Raw genomic sequence first — 24,212 nt, forward strand, 5'->3', positions numbered from 1 at the left:
GGAGGCAAAGTTTGAGAAACACAGCCTTATGGATAGAATGACCCAATATACATGAGAATCCAACTTCACAAAATGTGTTTCTGTGGTACTTGGCCTAAGCTGGCATAGTTGATAAGGATAGATAGGTGACTTGGCTGACACCAAGGTATACACTGTTAATGACATACACTATTTCCTGTAAAGATAAAATAGATATTTTCCACATATCTCTAAACTTCCTAAACTTGTGGTAGGCAGCTTAGTTCAAGTGGCAATGAGTCAGGAAATTTGTGAAGGAGAGGAATTTAAGAGTAAAGGCCATAAAGTATAGCCTCAATTTTCCCTCTACACCCCAAAGTTCCAAATGATTATTTAGGATAAGTAACATTTTCTTCCTATTCTCTCAAAAGATTTAAAACTGTTTATGACAAAAATATAATAAGACTAAACATTTCCAAAATAAAAACCCTATCTAAAGTGTGAGGGATACAGGGAAAGATAAAAGCTCTAAAAATACATTTGCCTAAGAAAAGTTATTAAAAAAGATAAGAGAACTTAATACTTTAAGTTTTCTAAAAGTCAAAGCAAAAATACAAACAAGAATAGTTATATGACCCTTATTGTCAAACAATGAGTTTATTAAGAGAAACTTTTTCCTAGCCTTGAACACAGAAAATTTTCTCTCCACAGTCTTTGTATGAAGGATGTTGAGCAATTTAACAAAGACTATCCCAATTACAGTTCTTAATAAACCGTGAAGCAACATTCTGCATATGGCTTTCTTGTATTACCCTGAAACCTTGGTAAAAAGCCACTTTTAACATTAAAATCTAGTGCAGTGATGAGAGAAGAGAGAAAGAAATAACTGATGTGGTTCAGTTATATATTTTTCTGAGACTCTAACATTAATATCATAGGAAGAAATCTTGGAGAAGACTTAATATGTTCTCATTGCAAAACAAATTTAAAGGCACTAGAAAAAATCTGCGGGATACTCTCTCCTGTTAACAGAAAGATCCACAGTTTGTAAACATCAGGAAAGCAAGGGTAAGAGAGGTAGAAAAGCTAAAAACTTCTAACCCCTACTAAACACCAGGTCATGTTAAACACTTTTCCTATTTTATAATATTTGATTATGATTAAAAACTTGAGATGTAGGTATCAAATTAGGCTATTTTTATATACAAAGAAAATGAAATTTGAAGATCACCAAGTTAGGAAGTGGGGAAAAATCAAGATATACTCAATTCCAACACCACTCACAGGTAATATGCCAGTTGTATGTAACCAGGTAACAATAAAGATGAAAATGGAGGAGCATGACTTATATTCTTGCCCTAATTTGAGACCTAACTTCCTTCTACTTAGAAAGGCCCTCATAATGACTCTGCCAAACATTACTTGAAGCCTTCTCCGAATCCCCAGGCACAGTGAACTCTTCTTTCATTTGTATTTCAGTAACAATTGTATAGACTCCTACTAGAACTTCATCATTTTTGTTTACATGGTTAGAAGCTATCAAATTGAATTCAAATTGTACAAATAAGGCCACAGGTAACTGGTTAAATTTTGCTTCCTTTGGGTTTAGTTTGCTCTTCTTTTTTCCAGTGTCTTAACATAGAAGGTTAGGTTATTGATTTGAGATATTCTTTTCTAATGTAGGTGCTTACAGCTATAAATTTCCCTCTAAACATTGTTGTAGCTGCATCCCATATACTTCAGTATGTTGTGTCTTTATTTTCAGTAATCTCAAAGTACTTTTCTAATTTTTCTTGTGATTTCTTTCTTGACTCATTAGTTATTTAGGAGTATGCTGTTTAATTTCCACATATTTGTCAATTTCCCAAATTTCTTTCTGTTATTGATTTCTAACTTCACTGTGGTCAAAGAACATACCTGGTATGATTTTAGTCCTTTCAAATTTATTGACTTGTTCAGTGACTCAGCATATGGTCTATCTTGGTAAATGTTTCATGTGCATTTGAAAAGAATGTGCATTCTGCTGTTGTTTGAGAGAAGACTTTTATAAATGTCAATTAGATCAAGTAGGTTGATAATGTTTTTCATGTTTTCTATATCCTTACTTATTTTCTATTTGTTCTATCAATTATTAAGGGAGGGGTGATGAAATCTCTAATTATAATTGTGGATTTGTTTACTTCTTGCAGTTTTGACAGTTGCTGTTTCATTTACTTGGAAACTCAGTCACTTGGTGCATACATGTTTAGGATTATTATGTGTTCTTGATGGATTGATCCTTAAAGATCATCATATAATGTTCCTCGTTATCTCTGGCAGTACTCCTTGTTCTGAAGTCTACTTTGATATTAAAACAGCCTCTCTTGGGGCTTCCCTCATGGCACAGTGGTTAAGAATCTGCCTGCCAATGCAGGGGACATGGGTTTGATCCCTGGTCGGGGAAGACCCCACATGCTGTGGAGCAATTAAGCTGGTGCGCCACACTACTGAGCCTTTGCTCTAGAGCCCGCGTGCCACAACTACTGAAGCCCGTGCGCCTAGAGCCTGTGCTCTGCAACAAGAGAAGCCGCCGCAATGAGAAGCCCACGTGCCACAACAAAGAGTAGCCCCCGCTCGCCACAACTAGAGAAAGCCAGTGTGCAGCAATGAAGACCCAACACAGCCAAAAATAAACAAATACAAAACAAACAAACAAACAAAAAAACCCCCAGCCTCTCCACCTTTCTTATGTTTAGTGTCTGCATGGTGTTTCTTTAAAGTAAATTTCTTGTAGACAGCACATAATTACGTTTTGTTTTTTAATCAGACTGACAATCTCTGTCTTTTAGTTGTAGTCTTTAGACCATTTTTAATGTAATTATCCATACTACTCGGTTTGAATCTATTATCTTTCTGTTTGTTATCTATTTGTCCCATATATTCTCGTTTCCTTTTTCCTGTCTTCTTTTAGATTACTCGGGTATTTTTAAAGATCTTATCACCACTATTTGCTATTATCTATACATCTTTTTTTTTTTTTTGTGACTGCTCTACAGTAAACTATGGCCCATGGGTGAAATCTAGACCACTGTCTGTTTTTGTAAATAAAATTTTCTTGCAACACACTCACCGCCCACTTGTTTACATATTATCGTTACTTTCATGCTACAATAGCAGAGCTGGGTCATTGTAACCACATGGCCCACAAGGCCTAAAATATTTACCACCTGAACCTTTACAGAAAAGTTTGCAGACCACTGTTTTGTAGTTTAAATTTAAAAATTAATATCTGGTAACAAAAGTCAATTCCTCAGGTAATTACTCACATTGTTTTCTTGGTTCTTGTTGTTCTTCAAGAGGGTGATAATACAATTATGAATAAAGAAAGCAAGGGTAAGCACCCCAGTCAGCTGTGGAAACTGAAATCTTATCTCTAGGAGAAAAAGAGGGGGAAAAAAACACATTAAAACTGACAGTTGGAAAATGAATATTAGTAGCTGAAAGTTGATTACTAAAAATCAGTTGTCTCTGTTTTGTCCAGGGAATAAGAATATTAAAATGTCTTTACAAAGTTCCTCAAGGCTAACATTATACTAACAAATACTTGAAAAGGGAAAGAAAAGGAATCAAGAAATGACTACTCTGTGAAGGTACTTTATATCAGTTATTTCTGTTTGAGGTCATACAACTAGTATGTGGCAGAGCAAGGTCAAATTCAGGGTCTGTCTGATTAAAAAATGGGCAGAACACTATGGAGAACAGTATGGAGGTCCCTTAAAAAACTAAAAATAGAACTACCATACGATCCAGCAATCCCACTACTGGGCATATACCCTGAGAAAACCATAATTCAAAAAGAGTCATGTACCATAATGTTCATTGCAGCTCTATTTACAATAGCCAGGACATGGAAGCAACCTAAGTGTCCATCGACAGATGAATGGATAAAGAAGATGTGGCACATATATACAATGGAATATTACTCAGCCATAAAAAGAAATGAAATTGAGTTATCTGCAGGGAGGTGGATGGACCTAGAGTCTGTCATACAGAGTGAAGTAAGTAAGTCAGAAAGAGAAAAACAAATACCATATGCTAACACATATATATGGAATCCAAAAGAAAAAAAGTGGTTCTGAAGAACCTAGGGGAGGGACAGGAATAAAGACGCAGACGTAGAGAATGGACTTGAGGACACGGGAGTGGGAAGGGTAAGCTGGGATGAAGTGAGAGAGTGGCATGGACATATATACACTACCAAATGTAAAATAGACAGCTAGTGGGAAGCAGCCACATAGCACCGGGAGATCAGGTTGGTGCTTTGTGACCACCTAGAGGGGTGGGGTAGGGAGGGTGGGAGGGAGACGCAAGAGGGAGGAGATACGGGGATATATGTATATGTATAGCTGACTCACTTTGTTATACAGCAGAAACTAACAAACCATTGTAAAGCAATTATACTCTAATAAAGATGTTAAAAAACTAAAAAAAAATGGGCAGAAGACCTGAATACACATTTTTCCAAAGAAGATACACAGATGGCCAACAGGCACATGAAAAAATGATCCACATTGCTAATCATCAGAAAAGTGCAAATCAAAACCACAATGAGATACCACCTCACATCTCACACAAAATGGCTATCATCAAAAAATCTATAAATAACAAATGTTGGCGAGGACGTGGAGAAAAGAGAACCCTAGTACACTGTTGGTGGGAATGTAAATTTGTGCAGTCAATGGAAAACTAAAAAACAGAACTACCATATGATCCAGCAATTCCACTGCTGGGTATTTATCTGTAGAAAATGAAAACACTAATTTGAAAAGATAATGCACCCCAATGTTCATAGCAGCATTATTTACAATAGCTAAGATATGGAAACAATCTAAGTGTCCATCAACAGATGAATGGATAAAGACGATATGGTATATATATGTATAATGGAACATTACTCAGCCATAAAAAAAAGAATGAAATTCTGCCATTTGAAGCAACGTGGATGAACCTAGAGAGTATTATGCTTAGTGAAATAAGTCAGATAGAGAAAGACAAATAGTATATGTTATCACTTATACATGGACTCTAAAAGATAAAACGAATGAATAGAACAAAACAGAAACAGACTCACAGATATAAAGAACAAACTAGTGGTGAACCAGTGGGTAGAAGAAAGGGAGGAAGGGCTAGATAGGGGTATGGGATTGAGAGATACAAAGTACTATGTATAAAATAAATAAGCAATGAGGATATATTGTACAGCACAGGGAAATATAATTATTATTTTGTAATGGAGTACAAATATATTGAATCACTACACTGTACACCTGAAACTAATATAATATTGTAAATCAACTATACCTCAATAAAAAAAAATTCAGGTGTCTGACTGAATTTGTCTGACTCTAAAGTCCTTCCTCTTCTATTACTTGAATTTGCCAGAAAAATACTTAGAAAAGTAATCAGGGAAGGGAGAATTTGTCATTTAACATTCTTCAATGGCTAATCTAAAATGCATTGCTTAAAAATACTGGAAATAATTTAAATGTCTACATAGAGGGGAATGGCTAAACTATGATGCAGTTGCTCAGTGGTATATATTATGCAAGAATCATGTTCCAGAGAAAGATTTTATGCTACAGCAAATGTTCATAAGTCAAATAGCATGTATAATACAATTTTACTTTTATTTTAAAAAGTGTGTGTATGTGAAAAAAAAAAAAAAAAGACTGTAGAGATAGCCACAAAGTGTAAATAGTGGTTATCTCTGGTTAATGGAATTTATTGTAAATTAATCACTTACCTATATTCTCTAAATTTTCTACAATAAACATAAAGTTACTTTGAAATAAGAATAATAAAATAACATTTTAAAAGCACTGCCAATTTCTGTCTTTAAGGTTTGCTAATATAAAAATGAAAAAATTTCTTTTATGTAGAAAAAGACCATGATTTACTCAAAAACAGTGCTGCATCTAGGCAAAGGAGGTGGCAAAGTGGAGGACAACCCATCACAAGTGATTCCTTAGTGTAAAAAGTAGGAATGAAAAAAAAGCCCCCTGGCTTTTTACCATAATATTTTAGGAAAGGAAGTGAGAACAACTAAGAATCAAGCAGTAGCTCTAAAAGAAATCAGGAAGTAAGATAAAAAAATATTACATACTTTTGTTTTATATCAAGTTTTTTGTCTGCTAGCTTTCATCTGAATTTTTATCTGTGGAAGCAATTCAAAATGTATTTTTCTTTGGAAAAGTCTCTCCTTCTTCTGTCTATAATCTTTTAAAATTTTACAGGTCAGCAACAAAGTAAAATGTGGGGGCAATTCCCACTTCTGTTTTTTAAAAAACCCTTAAATTGGGAATAGAAGCATACTTTTTTTTTTTTGACATTCTGCACAAAGTGTAAAGGGTCTTTTTTTTATTATGTGTTACATAGGCAAAATTATTTAAATCAATAAATTTTTAAGGAATTTCACATGTTCTGATTCTTTCCACTGCCAATCACCTTAGTTCCTCCAAAGTCATAATCGTCAAGATAAGATAGCCCTTTCAAAAAGCAGTTTTACTCAATCCACAGTTATCATGTCAGTCAATCCACAATTCTTTCAGTTGGGCTTCTTTGATCCAGTGGAATATGGATACACTTCAAAATTCCCCACCTGTAATCTCTGGGATCCAATTTCCTCAAGCAATTTACTTTAGGACCATGTTTAGGGTCAGGAGATGGATCTGCCTGGTTCTGAATTTTAGACACCCTCTAAACATGCATTAAGTTCAAATCATATTCACTCCTAAGCTATCACACCCTAGAACAGTACAGATCGTTGGGATATGCCAATACCTAAGATAAAAAAAGAGTTTGACTGTTAGGTTTTTCAGTTTATTTAGCAGCTCTGTCTTGTAGTTCTTTCCCACAGATCTAACACATAGTTCTATGAGTAAAGGAAACCACATAGTTACTCTATGAAGTGCTTCCAATGATATAGGTTTATAGAAAAAGCCCCATAGGGATAGACCTCAACAGAAGGATACTTTCTCAACAAGAAAAAGAATGATCATTTCAGATCAACAGTTAGCACTATATTTATATAATTATATAGAGCCCCAAATTTTGGGGAAGATGATAAAATTATTATTTATACATGACAGGCCTAACTCAAGAAATAAGAAAAATCTCAAATAAATGGTCTAATTTTACACTTAAAGAAACTAGAAAAAGAAGAACAAATGAATCCCAAAGTTAATAGAAGGAAGAGAAATAAAGATCAGAGTGGAAATAAATGAAATAGAGACTAAAAAGACAATAGAAAAGATCAATGAAACTAAGAGCTGGCTTTTTTTGAAAGATAAAACAGACAAACCTTTAGTTAGATTAAAAGAAAAAAAGAGAGGACTAAAATAAATAAAACTATAAATGAAAGAGGAGACATCACAACTGATACAACAGAAATATTACAAAGGATCATGAGGTTACTGTGAACAATTATATACCAACAAATTGGACAATCTAGAAGAGCTGGATAAATTCCTAGAAACATACAACCTACCAAGACTGAATCATGAAAAAACAGAAAATCTGAACAGACCAGAGATTGAATCAGTAATCAAAAACCTCCCAACAAACAAAAGCCCAGGACCAGATGGCTTCACTGTGAATTCCACCAAACATTCAAAGAAGAATTAATACCAATCCTTCTCAAACTCTTCCAAAAAATAAAAGAGAAATGAACACTTCCAAACTCATTTTACAAAGCCAGAATTACTCTGATACCAAAGCCAGACAAAGACACACAAGAAAAGAAAATTATAGGCCAATGTCCCTGATGAACACAGATACAAAAATTCTCAACAAAGTATCAGCAACCCAAATTAAACAATACATTAGGACTTCCCTGGTGGCACAGTGGTTAAGAATCCACCTGCCAAAGCAGGGGACACAGGTCCAAGCCACGGTCCGGGAAGATCCCACATTCCACGGAGCAACTAAGCCCATGCGCCACCACTACTGAGCCTGCACTCTAGAGCCTGCCAGCCACAACTACTGAAGCCTGTGTGCCTAGAGCCCATGCTCTGCAACAAGAGAAACCACCTCAATGAGAAGCCCGCACACCACAACGAAGAGTAGCTCCTGCTCACCACAACTAGAGAAAGCCTGTGCTCAGCAACAAAGACCCAACGCAGCCAAAAATAAATAAATTAAATAAATAAATTAAAAAAATACATTAAAAGGATTACACACCATTATCAAGTGAGATTTATTCCAGGGATGCAAGTATGGTTCAATGTGTACAAATCAATCAATGTGATACACCACATTAACAAAATGAAGAATAAAAATCATATGATCATCTCGATGCAGAAAAAGCATTTTATAATATTCAACATCAATTTATAATAAAAACTCTCAACAAACTGGGTATGGAGGGAATGTATCTCATCCTAATAAAGGCCATATATGACAAACCCAGAGCTAACATCATATTCAATGGTGAAAAGCTGAAAACTTTTCCTCCAAGATCAGGAACAAGACAAGGATGCCCACTCTTGCCATTTTTATTCAACACAGTATTGTAAGTCCTAGCCAGAGCAATTAGGCAAGAAAAGAAATAAAAGCCATCCAAATTTGAAAGGAAGAAATAAAACTGCCTCTATCCATGGAGGATATAATACTATATATGGAAAACCCTAAGGATGCCACCAAAAAACTGTTAGAACTAATAGTCAAATTCAGAAAACTTGTGGGGTACAATTTCAACATACAAAAATCTGTTGTGTTTCTATACACTAATAACAAACTATGAGAAAGAGAAATTAAGAAAACAATCCCATTACAGTTGCATCAAAAAGAATAAAATACCTAGAAATAAATTTAACCAAGGAGTTGAAAGACCTATAAACTAAAATCTATAAGACAATGATGAAAGAAAGTCACAAATGTAAAGTTATTCCATGCTCATGAATTGGAAGAATCAATATTGTTAAAATGTCCATACTACCCAAAGCAATCTATAGGTTCAATGCAATCCGCATCAAAATTCCAATGGCATTTTTCACAGAAATAGAACAAACATTCCTAAAATGTGTATTGAAACATAAAAGACCCCAAACAGCCAAAGCAATCTTGGGAAAGAAGTACAAAGCTGGAGGCATCACACTTCCTGATTTTAAATTATAATACAAGATATAGTAATCAAAAGAGTATGGTACTGGCAAAGAACAGACATATAGATCAATGGAACAGAGTGCCCAGAAATAAACCCACACATATACAGTCAATTAATTTATGACAAAGGAGTCAAGAATACACAATGGGGAAAGGACAGTTTCTTCAATAAATGGTGTTGGAAAAATTGGGAGACACATGCAAAAGAATGAAACTGGACAAGTCTGGAGCTAAAAAAAAAAAAAAAAGAATGAAACTGGGCCCCTATCTTAAACCATATACAAAAATCAACTCTAAATGGATTAAAGACTTGAATGTAAGACCTGAAACCATAAAACTCCTAGAAGGAAACATGGGGTGGGGGGAGGGTAAGCTCCTTGATATTGGTCTTGGCAGCGATTTTTTGATTTGACACCAAAAGCAAAGGCAACAAAAGCAAAAATAAACAAATGGGACTACATCAAACTAAAAGGCTTCTGCACAGTGAAGGAAACCATTAATGAAATGAACAGGCAACCTACAAAATGGGAGAAAATGTTTGCAAATCATATATTGGATAAGGAGTTAATAACCAAAATATATAAACAACTCATATAACTCAACAGCAAGAAAACAAACAATTCAATTAAAAAATGGGCAGAGGACTAAATACAGGCATACCTTGGAGATATTTTGGGTTTGGTTACAGACCACTACAATAAAGTGAATATTACAATAAAGGAAGTCACACGAATTTTTTGGTTTCCCAGTGCATATAAAAGTTACGTTTACAATATATTTAGTATATTAAGTGTGTAATAGCATTATGTCTAAAAAAATACATACCTTAATTAAAAATACTTTATTGCTAAAAAATGTCAAAAATCATAGATCACCATAACAAATATAATAATAATGAAAAAGTTTGAAAATTGTGAGAACTTCTAAAATGTGACACAGAGATAGGAAGTGAGCAAATGCTATTGGAAAAATGGTGCTGAAAGACTTGCTCAATGCAGGGTTGCCACAAACCGTCAATTTGCAAGAAAACACAATATCTGCGAAGTGCAATAAAATGAGGTATGCCTATAGGCTGTTATCCAAAGAAGACATACAAATGGCCAACAGGTACATGTAAAGGTGATCAATATCACTAATTATCAGGGGAGCACAAATCAAAAACAATGATAGTGCTTGCTCTGGCAGCACATATACTAAAATTGGAACAATACAGGGGCTTCCCCAGTGGTGCAGTGGTTAAGAATCCGCCTGCCAATGCAGTGGACAGGGGTTCGATCCCTAGTCCAGGAAGATCCCACATGCCGCAGAGCAACTAAGCCCGTGTGCCACAACTACAGAGCCTGCGTTCTAGAGCCCGTGAGCCACAACTACTGAGCCTGTGTGCTGCAACTACTGAAGCCCGCGTGCCTAGAGCCTGTGCACCACAAGAGAAGCCACTGCAACGAGAAGCCTGCACACCGCAACGAAGAGTAGCCCCCGCTCGCCGCAACTAGAGAAAGCCCATGCGCAGCAACGAAGACCCAACACAGCCAAAAAAAAAAAAAGAAAAATTGGAACAATACAGAAAATATTAGCATGGCCCCTGCACAAGGATGACACATAATTCGTGAAGCATTCCATATTTTTTCAGTATCCTATAATAAGCCATAATGGAAAAGAATATGAAAAAGAATAAATATGTGCATGTGTGTGTGTGTGTGTGTATAACTGAATCACTTTACTGTACACCAGAAACTAACACAGCACTGTAAATCAACTATACTACAATAAAAAATTAAAAACAAAAACAAAACACAATGATATATCACACCTGTTAGAATGCCTATCATCAAAAAGATAAGAGATAACAAGTATTCTTAAGGATGTGAAGAAAAGGGAACTCTGGTGTATTGTTGGTGGGAACAGAAATTGGTGCAGCCACTATGGAGAATGGGATGGTGGTTGCTCAAAAATTTTTAAATAGAACTACCATATGACCCAGCAATCCCACTTCTGGGTATATATCCAAAGGACTATCTTGAAGAGACATCTGCACTATGTTCACAGCAGCATTACTTACAATAGCCAGGATATAGAAACAACCTATAAGTCCATCAACAGATGAAGGAATTAAGATGTGGTAAACATATACAATGAAATATTATTCAGCCATGAGAAAGAAGGAAATCTTGCCATTTGTGACATGGATGGACCTTGAGGGCATTATGCTAAGTGAAATAAGTCAGACAGAAAAAGACAAATAGTGTATGATATCATTTATATGTGGAATCTAAAAAAGCTAAATTCATAGAAACAGAAACCAGAATCCTGGTTATCAGAGGCTGGGGAGGTGGGGGAAATGGGGAGATGTTGGTCAAAGAGTACAAACTTCCAGTTATAAAATGAATAAGTTCTGGGGATCCAATGTATAGCATCATGATTATAGTTAATAATACTGCATTACTTGAAAGTTGCTAAGAAAGTAAATCTTAAATGTTCTCACCACAAAAAAGAAATGCAAATTATGTGATGGAGATGTTATCTAGTGCTATGGTGGTAATCGTTTTGCAATATATAAGTGCATCAAATAAACATGTTGTACACCTTAAACTTACACAGTGTTATATGTTAATTATATCTCAATAAAGCTGGGGGAAAAAAGAGTTCAAAGTAAGGGAGCTAGAAAGAAAATTTTATATAAATAAATAAATATATATATGAAATCAACATCTTTCTTATATACCTATAATTGCTTAGAAGATATAAAGAGAAATTAAAGCATTCCATTCACAATAATAAAATAAGCTTACATACTGTTAAATATTGTTAAAGGTATTCCTAGGCCATAACTAGGAATAACATTAATATTAACATGACAAATTTATATTAAAATATTATAAAACTTCACTGTGGCAGCCATGTAAATGTACTACTCCGATATCCAAGTGAGAACCTGATGCAAGGCATGCAGTGAGCTGATAAACTCCAGCTGCAGCCTCTTTGGGCTGTGCTGACCTAATCAAGAAGTCACACTTTCCCTGGGCAGCTCCTAGCCAGCGACTGAGCAAAGCAGAGTACTCGGGCCTGACCACTTTTGCCCAACCCTCGACTCCTCTGCAGGCAATCTTTGACAGAGCTTCACATTGGGTTGGCTAAGACTTTCTTAATCTATTCCTACCCAATCCTCCTTCTTTCCTTTTATCCTTTTGCAGACCTGAGCTACAATGTGGTCTGATGTAGCTACCTACTCCTGCTTGCCCTCCTCTCTTTCATAAATGCTCCCCCGCAAAATTTCTTGTACTTCTAACTCCATTTTGATGGCTGCTTACTGATATTGGAAGTTGTCTAAGAAAGCAGACAGTGAGATGGGATTTGGGCATGGGATCAGTCATCACCCATCTCTGAATTACCATGTCAGCAATGCTTTAGCGATATCCCAAGGTTCTAACAGTGTTTTCACTATCATTGCTTTTCTACAGATTCTGTTGATTCAAAGAGGCTACAGCACCTCTGACCTCAACTTACCTTTTATGAGGGTGGTATGTGACTGTAGCAACTCCATTATGAATCCTATTTTTAGGCAGGGAATTATAGGACTACTCTTCCTCTACCCTATTGACCTAGGGACACAGAAGCCTAACTCTTAGTTCAGCCAATCCCAAATAAGGGAGAAGGAGGGTCTCATAGCCAACCAGAGAGTTATTTTTAGCTTAAAATAGAAGACTCTTCATGATCTGGCCTTTGCGTCTTTATCCGTGTCTCCTATTACTTCACCAATAAGTATTCTTTCACTTCAGCCATCCAAATTCTTGTAATTTCCTAAATGGGTCATGGTATCTCAGGCCTTAACTGTTTCTTAAACATATTGATCCCTTGACCTGGCATAAACCCATTCCTCCAATTCTTCATTTAAAGAACTCCTTTTGGCCTTAAAATACTCTTATTTAGAACACTTCTCTGATTCCTAATTCTTATTTACATGCAATTCCTCTATACTACTATGTCTCTTGTGTATCTTCATACTGTGATCATTAATTCACAAAGCAGTCTTACAGCTCAACTGCAAGCTCCCGGGCGGCAGTGGGACATGTCTTTTTGGACAATGCATGACACATAATCAGAGGCGTTCATTTATTTTCATGATAAAGGACTCTTGGCCACGAAAGTGGTCAACATTCTACTTTAATCTGTTCTTCAGAATGATTTTGCTTTTTGCTAAGATTTACTAGTTTTCGATAAGCTCTTTTCAATTTAGCTGATCTTTCCTGTCTTTTGGAGCACTCAATGTCTATTACTTCTAAGATGCCTCATGAAGCAACTTGTTAGTTGATTCTTCTCTAATTAAGCCAGGTGATACCACTGTTGTTTCTAACTTGTCAAATTAGAGTGAGTGAATATCCAGCTTTTTCCAATTAACCAACAAAAACTCTCTGAGTAAATTTCTTGAAAACCTAAGATTATCTTTAACAGCTCTATTGAGATATAATTTACATACCTTTCACCCGTTTAAAGTGTACAGTTGAAAGTTTTTAGAATATTCCCAGAGTTGTACAAGCATCACCACAATACCTTACTCCTTTCTATTGCCAAATAATATTCTATTGTATGGATATACCATATTTATTTATCTATTCATCAGTGATAGATATTTGGATTGTTTCCACCTTTTGACTACTATGAATATTGCTGCTATGAACACTCGTGTACAAGTTTTTGTATGAAAAATATGTCTTTTAAAGAACCCAGACATTTATACCATGATCAATGTGTAGTAAATTAAAGAAGACAGATTCCTTCACAAAGTGGTTTTAAAGAAGCCCCAAACCTCCAATCATTCTCAAACTGCCTACTTTATTCCTCTGAGAAGTCATATTAAGAAAGGAAGTAAGCAGAGGGGGAGAAGATAATTGAATACATAAGACAGGTACTTAGAAAGTAAAAAGAACTCCTATAAATCAATATGAAAAAAACAGAAAATGGGCAAAAGACTTGAAAAGGCACTCGACAACAGAGGAAATCCAAATTGGCAATGAACATATAAAAAGGTGTTAACTTCATTAGCCATCAGGGAAATGCAAATTAAAAGCACAATACCACTACACACCCACCAGCAAGGCTAGATGAAAAAGAAAACAGAAGTGCTGATGAAGACGTGGAACAACTAGAACACTCAAACACTGCTGGTATGGATGTAAATTGGTACAACCATTTTGGAAAGCTGATTGGCAATATCCGCGAAAGTAGAATATATGCATACCCTTTGACCTACCAATTCCACTCCTAGGTTTATGCTCAAGAGAAAGCAGGCATTTATGTTCACCAAAAGATACGTAAGAGAATGAAGAGTGCTGCAATAAACATAATGGTCGAAAATTGGAGACTACTAAACGTCCCTTAACAGGAAAAAGATAAATTGTGGTATAGTTATAAAATGAAATACTAATGAGAATGAATAAACTACAAATACACACAACAATATGGCTCAATATCACAATATAATGTTGATTGGAAGAAGCCAGACACAAAAGAATACATACTGTATATTCCAATTATAGTCAGTCAGAAAACAGACAAAATTAATCTTTGGGGTTAGAAGTTAGAACAGGTGGTTATCTCTGCAGGGAGACAGCGATTGGTAGGGAGAATGAGAGGGACTTCTGGGGTGCTAGTAATTTCTGGTTTTGATCTGGGTGCTGGTTATCTGGTTTGTTCAGTTTGTGAAAATTTTGTGAGACTTTACTTTCTGAAAATACCTTTATTGTACTCTAACAGTTGAATGAGAGTATGGTGGGATTTAGAATTTTAAGTTAAAATAATTTATTCTGAGACCTTTGATGACACTTCTATTGCCTTCTAACTTTCAGAGTTGTTGTTAAAACGTCTGATACTATTCTGATTCCAGACCTTTTGTACAGACTTGTTCTTTGTCCCTGAAAGCCCTTCTCTTTATCCCTGGTGTTGTAAAATTTCATAATGATGAGCTTTGGTGTGGGTCTTATTCACAATGCTGGGTATTTTGGGCCCTTACATCTAGAAACACATGCTCTTCAGTTCTGGGGAAATTTCTTAAATTATTTCTTTGATAATTTCCTCACCTTCATTTCCTTTCTTCTCTGTGAAACTATTTTTAGCTGGATATTGGGCCACCTGAATTAATTATCTATTTTCTCATCTTTTCTGTCCTATTTATTTTTTTCCTTCCTCCCTCCCTCCCTTCCTCCCTCCCTCCCTCCCTCTTTCTCTCCCTCCCTTCCTTCCTTCTTTCTAACCATCCATCCCTCTGTCCATCCATCCACCCATCCATAATTTCTAGTCTTTTGGGGAAGTTAGCTTTATCTTCCAAATTTTCTTTGAATTCTTAATTTCTATTACATATTTTATTTCCAAGATCAACTCCCCATTTTTCCTTCCTTGCTTGGCATCCAAATATTGTTTCATGGATATCACTGTCTTTTGTTACTTTGAGGATGTAATTTTTTTGGAATTTTGCTTTTGTTCCATCTTATTATTTTTCCCTTTAAATTCCTTTTTTATCTTTCTTTTTTTAAAAGAAAAAAATTTATTTATTTATTTGGTTGTGCCGGGTCTTAGTTGCAGCAGGCAGTCTCCTTAGTTGTGGCATGCGAACTCTTGGTTGCGGCATGCATGTGGGATCTAGTTTCCTGACCAGGGATAGAACCCGGAACCCCTGCATTGGGAGCATGGAGTCTTAACCACTGCAACACCAGGGAGGTCCCCTTTTTTATCTTTCTTGTTTTATTTTTATGCAAGAGGTTTTCCACAAATATCTAGCGCTCTTTGTATGTTTGTTTATATTTAAAAGTGAAGCACTAAAAAAATGCATATTTAGTGGACATCTAAATGGTCTGATACAAGCAAGGTACCTGCCATTTCTTTGGTAGAACCCGAATATCTGAGACTCTAGGTCTTTCCTCTTGGGCTTATCAGTTTCTCCTGAGAAGAATCCTCTATTATCCTATGCTATCAGCATTCTGGGAACCAAGGAATAAAGAAAAGAGAATTGGAGGGGTAGATGGTGGGGTATGGCCTCATCATTCAGCATATATGCTTTCACTTAACCTGTTTTAAGACTAGAGGCTTATTCCTACCCTTTTGCTGTATTTGGCAAACCCGAGTCCAGAGAGTGTCTGATTTAGTTTCTCCCATCTCTTGCTAGGTTGAAGAGGGAAGGGGGATGGATTATAGCTAATTATTCCTGATATACACCTTCAAGGAATTCTCCCATTTTAAGCCCTTCTCCTTACCCTTGCCTTCAGAGTTAACCAATTTTCTCCAAACACTCAGGCTTTCAAGAATTGTGTAGTTCAAACTGGCCTCCTCTCTACAGGTACTTACATTTCAGCTTTCTCTGCTTTGCTGTCAGTTACCAACCATGTATCAGTTTTCGAGCTTCTAAAAATCTGTTGCTCTCTCTCATTTGCTATTGTCTCTTCTATAGAGTCTCTTTGTGTTTGTTTTTTACATTTATTTTTTTAATGTAAATGTTTTAATGGGATTTAGAAAGGAGTGGATATAAACACATTTACTCTTAATAATTATTTATTGAGCACTCATTATATGCCAGAAGTATTATAGGCCTTGGGGACACAATAGTAATAGAGAAGTATAAAAAACAAAAAAAAATTTCTTTTCTCAGAGAGCTAACATTCTAGTTAAGGGAGACAGATACACAGGTAAAAAAAATAATACAGGTATTTCTTACCATCTGAACTTTCCCTACTGGAATTCAAGAACCAAACAGATTCGGAAACAGTTCTAGGTAAGTCTCTTGTTATTTTAACGTCTGCTACTTTTTATCTGAAACTCAGGAGCTAAGTTGATTAGAATAACAGATATGCCTCAATATTCCAACTAGTCAGAATCAAGAACTTAATAGATTTAGATGACCAGGGATACCTGCATATAAGATTTGGTAATGATGAGGGCTCTAAAGAAAATAAGGAACAAGAAGGAGGTGTGAGAATGGGCAGGAAGTCAGGGAAGACCTCTCTAACAATACCAACCATGTAGATACCTGAGAAAAAGACAACAACATTTCATGTACAGGGAATCCTAAGTGCAAAGATTCTGAGCTAGGAGTGTGCTTGGCATTTTTGTGGAACAGCAAGGAAGACAGTGTGGTTGGAGTGGACTGAATGAGTGGGAAATAGGGGATGAAATAAAAGAGGAAGCCAGGAGTCAGATCATATAGGGCCTGTGGACTGTGACAAAGACTTGCCTTTATTCTGAATGAGTTGGGAAACCATTAGAGGCTTTTGAAGGTTGTGTTTCAAAAACACCACTCCATCTGCTAGGTGTAGAACAGACCACGGAGAAGGAGACAAAGTGGAAACAGTGAGACTAGTTATGAGGCTACTGCAATAATCTGGCTGAGAGATTAGGAGCTTCACATAATTCTTTTTGGTGGAAATGGTAAGAAGTAGTCAGATTCTCAATTTATTTTACAAGTAGAAAATAGATTGTGCAGATATGGGGGGTGGAAAGGAAGAACAGTCAAGTATGACTCCAAAGTGTTTGGCCTGATCAAGTGGTAAATTGGAGCTACCATTTTCTGAGAATGAGAAGCCTGGGAGAAGAGCAGGTTAAGCAGGCTGTTGGGAGGGGGTGGATGAGGAAGAAAACAAGTATTTGATTTGTGTAAATTAAGTATACAAAATGGACATCCAAGTGGAGATGTAGAAGGGGCAGGTAGATATATGAGTACGGATTTCAGTGGAGAGATCTGGGCCAGAGATAAAAAAAATTGGGACTAGTCACCATATAGCGTGGTGGCTAGATGACATTATTTAGGGAATAAAGGTAGAGAGAAGAGGGGTTTGTGTACTAAACCCTGGATGACTCTGTCATTTAGAGGTCAGAGATATGAGAAGGAACAGTTATGTAGAAGAATCAAGAGAGAATAGGGTTTTAGAAGTTAAATAAAGAAAGTATTTTAAGATGGAAGGAGTGAACAAATGTACCCCATGCTGCTGACAGGTTGAGTAAGAAGAGGTGTGAGATTTGGTCATTGAGTTTGGAAGGATGCAGTCATTGGTCATCAGTCAGTGGAGTGACTGGAGCAAAAGTCTAACAGAAGTGAGTTCAAGGCAAAATGGAAGGAGAAGTGGAGACAGTGAGCACAGACAACTCTTACAAAGAGTTTTTCTTTAAAGGGAAACAATAGCTAGAGGGGAATGTGGGGTCATATGAGTTTTTGTTTTTAGATTGGGAAATAGGTTTGTATACTGGAAGAAATAGTTCAGTAGGAAAAATCTGATGATACATGATTAAAAAAGAAAGAATAACTGCAAAAGTGAAGTCCCTGAGGAGGCAGGAAGGGATAGGATGAAATACATGAGTAGGTTTTTCTCATTATTTTTCCAATTACCTGGGAAGAAGGGTGATGGGATCTACCGAACTGAAAAATAACTTTTTAGAAACAAGAGTACATAAAGATTCAATTAGAACTAGAAGTTTATGAGAATTCTTCATCAGGACGGTAAAGATTCACACCCTCCAATTCTCTGATTTTTAATTAGCCTTTACTGAAAAGGATTTATGACATATTTCTTTCTTAAGAAATTCTTCAATCACAATAAAGTAATTTCAGGACCACAGGTATTTACATGAACCTCTTTTAGTCCTCATGATTCTCCCCTCATATCATTTAGAAATGAAGTAAAGTGAAATAAATGGCTTGATATCTATTTAGGTATATTCCCTTTTCCATCTTTTAAATAACTATTTATACTCTCCATTTCTCCCATATTTATCTCTAATGTCTTATCATTAGCAGAAATGTTCATCACTAAACCTCAATATAAATCAATATGGATCTACTTTTAGAAAATAATATCCCAGACTATTTTTATTAATCAATGGAAGAACTAGCTTAAAGTTGCCATTCTCATCACTGTCCAATTTTAAATACAATCTGTGAGAGAAGATGCCTTGCAAGCCCCAGTACTTCCTTTATCCTGAATTTACACTGACTTTTTAGTCTTTGTGGGCTTCTAATAGAAATTTAAAAAATCAAAGCTGATGCAGCCAGATGATCTGAAAACAAGTAACCATGGTAACATAAATAATACCTTCCAATGACCACCAACTCAGCACACCTGGAAAACTCAGGAATGTTGTAACAAAAGAAACAAAAGGGGTGGTAGACAACTATATTTGCAGGCTTTAGAGACTAACACCAGAAACTGAATAGAGATTTGAATTCTAGACTGCCAGAATCAACAGTTGAAGATTGGAAAGAAAGCAGTCTTTTTAAACAACAGCAGAATTTTGTACTACTTTCCCCTTATTATTAGTTTTTAAGATACGAGCATAATAGTTACTTCCATTTTCTAGTCTGTCTCCTCATTTAGCATTATCCATTCATTGCTTCATGGTGCTTCTATCATGTCCAAAATCCTCTAAATTTGGGTGAAACTTAAGAAATTGCCAAGTTATAGCCATGGGGAAAAAAAAAAAAAGGTGGGAAAGGATACTTAATAATCACCACTCTGATTAGCCTGAAAAACAGCAATATTAAAAGAAAAAAACCCATAAGGGGAACAATGATGTTAATTACCAGTATTATTCACATATATTTATCACTGACAATGTTCTAAGTCTCTGAAATTCTAGGGGTATGTTTCCTCAGAGAAAGTCTAGAGAATGAGTTCTTGATTTTTCAACTGCATTGTGACTTTAACTCCCGAGTAGAAATGACAAAGGGTACTGGTTAGCCCTAACTGCAAGAAAACCACAGTAATTTCAACTGTACTCCTGTTTTTAGCTTAACAGCATTAATAAAAGTGTTCATCATAAAATCTACCAATACTTGTTTTATAGTAACAATAGTTAACTGAAGATCACATTATTGTAATTTATTAATTCTTTACTTGGGACAAATAGCTCACCTGGGACAAAAAATTCTGTTGGCATAAACCAATGAAACTCCAAATGAAATCCCAAGCGAATAGCCTTCAAGGTGACAAGAAAAATCAAGTAGAGAACGGACACTGTGCCTGTAAGGAAAAATTCAGAAACCATTTACCAACTTTGTTTTACAGACTATTTCAAAATCAAGTTTTGTTTCTACATTCTCAGCATAGTTTGGAAAATTATTACCTTTGTTGTTTATGCCCACTAAAACCCAGGTAAGATCTAAAGAACAGAAACAAGCTATGTGAGATATCAAAAAACAAAGCAAAAAACTATGTAGTAGGCATAAGAACTTATGAGCTGAGTTTAGTGGAAGATACATGCAGAGAGTCCATTATAAAATTGTAAGGTTACATAGGAGAGAAAAAACAACCTGAAACTGACTCTTATTCTTTGTATTGAAAGTATTAGAGGGGAATTCCCTGGCGGCCCAGTGGTTAGGACTTCTCGCTTTCACTGCTGAGAGCCAGGTTCAATTGCTGGTCGGGGAACTTCAAGATCCCACAAGCTGTGTGCCGTGGCCAAAAAATAAAGAAATAAATAAAAAATTTAAAAATGAAAAGGAACGGGTAAAATTAACTTAAAAAAAAGGTATTAGAGACAGTCAATAAGTTGGAAAAGTCTGTCAAAATATTTAGTATAAGAAAGAAAGTAAAGAAAGAAAAGTAGTAAATGTGGATCATAAACTTATTTGAGAAAGGCAATAAGCCACATAATCCATGAACAATCTGATCTACTATCTAGATGAAGTTTTGATTGAGCAGTACTGCTTGCTAGATGGAAAGATTCCAGATTCCATTCACTGTGTAAAGTAAATGCCCACTTTATGCAGGGTAAAGTGGGCATTCAGAATTTCAGGATTTTTTAGTAGTCTAGATGTTAGAGGATTTAAGGAATTAAGTCCAGTCATTATGGAGTAGAGTCAAGAAATCCAGAAAGGTTTCTAGAGGAATTAGATTCTAATTTCTCTAAAGAAGCTATATGTAGTTTTAAAAGGGAAAGTACCAAGAAAAAGGGCAAAAGAAAAATATCCTTAAGGAGGTAGAGAATAACTAACCTGGTTAGTAGCCTAGTGATTGTTTTGCCCAACTGAGCAAATTCTTCTATAAGTTTACATGCTAACTTTTAAAGATCTGTTCCATGGGAAAGTCGGCAAGCAAATCAGGAAACCACAAATGAGCTATATAAGCTCTACTGTGGGTTTGGAGGTTAGCTGATTCAGAAAGGATGAATACAAGAGGCTAAAGCTTATATAACCACAACTCTTCATTTTCTGTGTGTGTCTGTGGTAGTCAGTCTTACAGTGAATCCTGTTGTGAGGCAGAGGTATAGAGAAATATCCTTACCTCTTCCTTCGGTCTTCTGAAAACCCAAAGCCACCTCCTTGATGTGATGAGTAATCTAATTATTTCATACTCTAGGCCGCCTACCAAGAGGTCAGAACTATAGGGAGGAGGTGAAATCCTATTATCTATTTAGGTTATCAATTCTTTATGAATGATATCCTTGTCTTTAGTTAACCAGATCTGAGCTTTCATAGGGGTTCCTTTTCTAAAACAGGTCTCACAAGAAGAAGTCTGTTCCTTTAAGGAGGCAATAGTGCTCTAAGAAAGAAAAAGCACAGAGGAAGACAGCAGAAGCGGAATAAACCTAAGGAGCTTCAGCTAGAGAACAATATCCCAGGCTGAAAGTCAAGTGATAATTTTGTGCTATACTCTTAAGTAGATACTGTAGGAAAAAAATATCCCATAACCTCCCTTAGTAAGTTCTAATATTTCCAACCCTTAGACTTGAGAATCCCTAAAATATCCACTTTGGATCTCTCCTGCTGAAATCGTAGTCTACTTCCTCTAGCTGTTCTCTTAGAGGAAATGAGGGATAGTTGTTCAGTAAGGATAGAATGGAAACCCCAGCAACTCATCCTTTTTTTTCTTTTTTTTAATTTGGTTGAACCGGGTCTTAGCAGTGGGAGTTGGGCTCCTTAGCTGCGGCTTGAGGGCTCCTTAGTTGCAGCAGGCGGGCGACTTAGTTGTGGCATGCAAACTCTCAGTTGCAGCATGCATGTGGGATCTAGTTCCCTGACCAGGGATCAAACCCAGGCCCCCTGCATTGGCAGCACGGAGTCTTATCCACTGTGCCACCAGGTAAGTCCTTTTTTTTTTTTTTTTTTAATGCACCCGGCAACTCATCTTAAAAAGGGACTTGGACTTGAAATGGTCATCTATATTTTTCTTTTTTTTTTAAAAGATTTTTTTTGATGTGGACCATTTTTAAAGTCTTTATTGAATTTGTTACAATACTGCTTCTGTTTTATGTTTTGGTTTTTTGGCTGCGAGGCATGTGGGATCTTAGCTCCCCCACCAGGGATTGAACCTGCTTCCCCTGCACAGGAAGGTGAAGTCTTAACCACTGGACTGCCAGGAAAGAGCCCATCTATTTTTCTCTCTTCCAAACTCCATTAAGAAAACCAAAAAGCAGGGTAACATATGCATGAACAAATTAAACATAGATGAACAGGCCTGGAAGGTAACTATTGATATTTCCCCAGTCAGACCATATTTCCACAGAATCCAGCATGTATTCTACTACACAGAGGCTCTATAACGCAGTGCCTTGGCTTACCTAGGATATTAAATTTTGAAAAAAATGAAGGCGATTTGAAATTAAGCAGTGGCAGGAGGAGCCCTATGAGGTAAAAGGGCACTGTCTTGGACTTATTCCACCACTTTTCAAACTGCTGGAGTCCCGAGTCATTGGTGTAGAAAATCATAGAGCCATTGTCAGGATGGTTACCACTCCTGGCACTTGGACAAATCACTGCAATAGGGAAGCAACAGATTAGAGAAGGCAACAAAGAACAGAAAATGACTACCCCCAAGACTGACACTTGTTCTGCCAACCTCAATTTTTACCATGAATGCTAAGTTTCTTTTTTCTGGAAAAAAATAGAGGGTTATATTTAGATATATTATGAATCTTTTTTATTTATTTTTATTATTTATTTTTATTGAAGTATAGTTCATTTACAGTGTTGTATTAGTTTCAGGTATACAACAATGTGATTCAGTTATTTATATATTTATATATTCTTTTTCCGATTCTTTTCCACAATAGGTTATTACAAGATACTGAATACAGTTCCCTGTGCTATACAGTATGTCCTTGTTATCTATTTTATATATAGTTATATTAGAAACCTTTTACCTATAAATAATTAAAGGTAGGAGAATGTTAGAAAACTTTGAGGTATAGCCTTAATTTCTACTGGAAATTATAAAATTATCCTACCAAATATCCTTTGGTCCCTTTGCTAGAGAGAAAATACTGGGTTGGATGATATTTGATCCTATTTAAGTAATAATATAAGAAATATCATACAGGTAATTGTTCACTGTGTTAATAACCCACACAAAGGCCAAAGAACAGGTTTCTTCTAACAATAAACAAAATCTCTGGGTTTGGAATAAAAAGTGGACACCATCAAAACATCTGCCACGGTATTGCCAAAATCTAATTATTGCTTATAGCTTAAGAATCTTGAATTCCAGCAATCCAGAGTAATTGTCCTGGATGTTTATCACACCTTATAGCAGCTTAAGAGCCCAGATGATATCCAGAGAACTGGGAAGCGAGTAAAACGTATTTTGCCTAACACTGATCTTCTGTTAGCAGAGAGAATACAAATCATTCTCACTGTGTTTCTAGTTTCGTAATAGTACTTTTTCTAATAATCAGCTCTTTGTAAAGAATGGTTAATGCTAGTGAAAAATGCTGACAAACAATTTTATTCTCTATCCGTTATTTCGCATACCACAAAGCCAAAAATTTTCTTTCACCTTCTTTCTTAGCACTTTAACATGCACATTTTTCTTCTATGCTCTGGAGAGAAGTAAATTAACTTGAATTTTTCTTGTGCTAATAATTACAGTGGTAAAGAGCACAGGCTGTGGAAGTATATTGACTGAATAAAGAATCTCGACCCTGTCACTTAATAGTTATGTAACCTTGGGCAAATCACTAACTTCTCTGTACCTTGGTTTCTGCACAGAAAATGAGAGAAAAGATCTACCTTATGGAGTTGCTGTAAAATATTTAGAACAATGCCTGCACACAGTAAGTATCCAATAAATGTCAGCTGTAATTTTTAATATTAACTGAGATGGATTGTTTCATACTCTATTTAATACACTGTTCAAAAT

General features: G+C 35.9%; 1 protein-coding gene, 1 non-coding gene and 1 pseudogene across 10 annotated transcripts in view; 1 reads left to right on the top strand and 2 right to left on the bottom strand.

The window, feature by feature from the left end:
• SLC38A9 (solute carrier family 38 member 9) overlaps positions 1 to 24,212 on the bottom strand; it is a 102,167-nt gene that overhangs the window by 15,552 nt on the left and 62,403 nt on the right. For all 9 annotated transcript variants that reach the window (XR_009700733.1, XR_009700732.1, XM_061187800.1 and 6 more), the window contains 3 exons: positions 22,636 to 22,830; positions 19,989 to 20,096; positions 3,264 to 3,370 (listed from right to left, as the gene is read on the bottom strand). Coding sequence is in view for 7 of the 9 variants with exons in the window: in XM_061187800.1 (XP_061043783.1) it covers positions 3,264 to 3,370; positions 19,989 to 20,096; positions 22,636 to 22,830 (410 nt within the window). In the remaining 2 variants the exon portion in view is untranslated. The remainder of the gene's footprint in view (positions 1 to 3,263; positions 3,371 to 19,988; positions 20,097 to 22,635; positions 22,831 to 24,212) is intronic.
• LOC133091617 (small nucleolar RNA SNORA18) lies at positions 6,828 to 6,958 on the bottom strand. The gene has a single exon (XR_009700951.1). It is a non-coding gene; the product is annotated as a small nucleolar RNA SNORA18 (small nucleolar RNA).
• LOC133091575 (U6 spliceosomal RNA) lies at positions 10,639 to 10,725 on the top strand (annotated as a pseudogene).

The sequence above is a fragment of the Eubalaena glacialis genome, chromosome 4 (genome assembly GCF_028564815.1).
Source record: "Eubalaena glacialis isolate mEubGla1 chromosome 4, mEubGla1.1.hap2.+ XY, whole genome shotgun sequence".
Taxonomy (NCBI): domain Eukaryota; kingdom Metazoa; phylum Chordata; class Mammalia; order Artiodactyla; family Balaenidae; genus Eubalaena; species Eubalaena glacialis.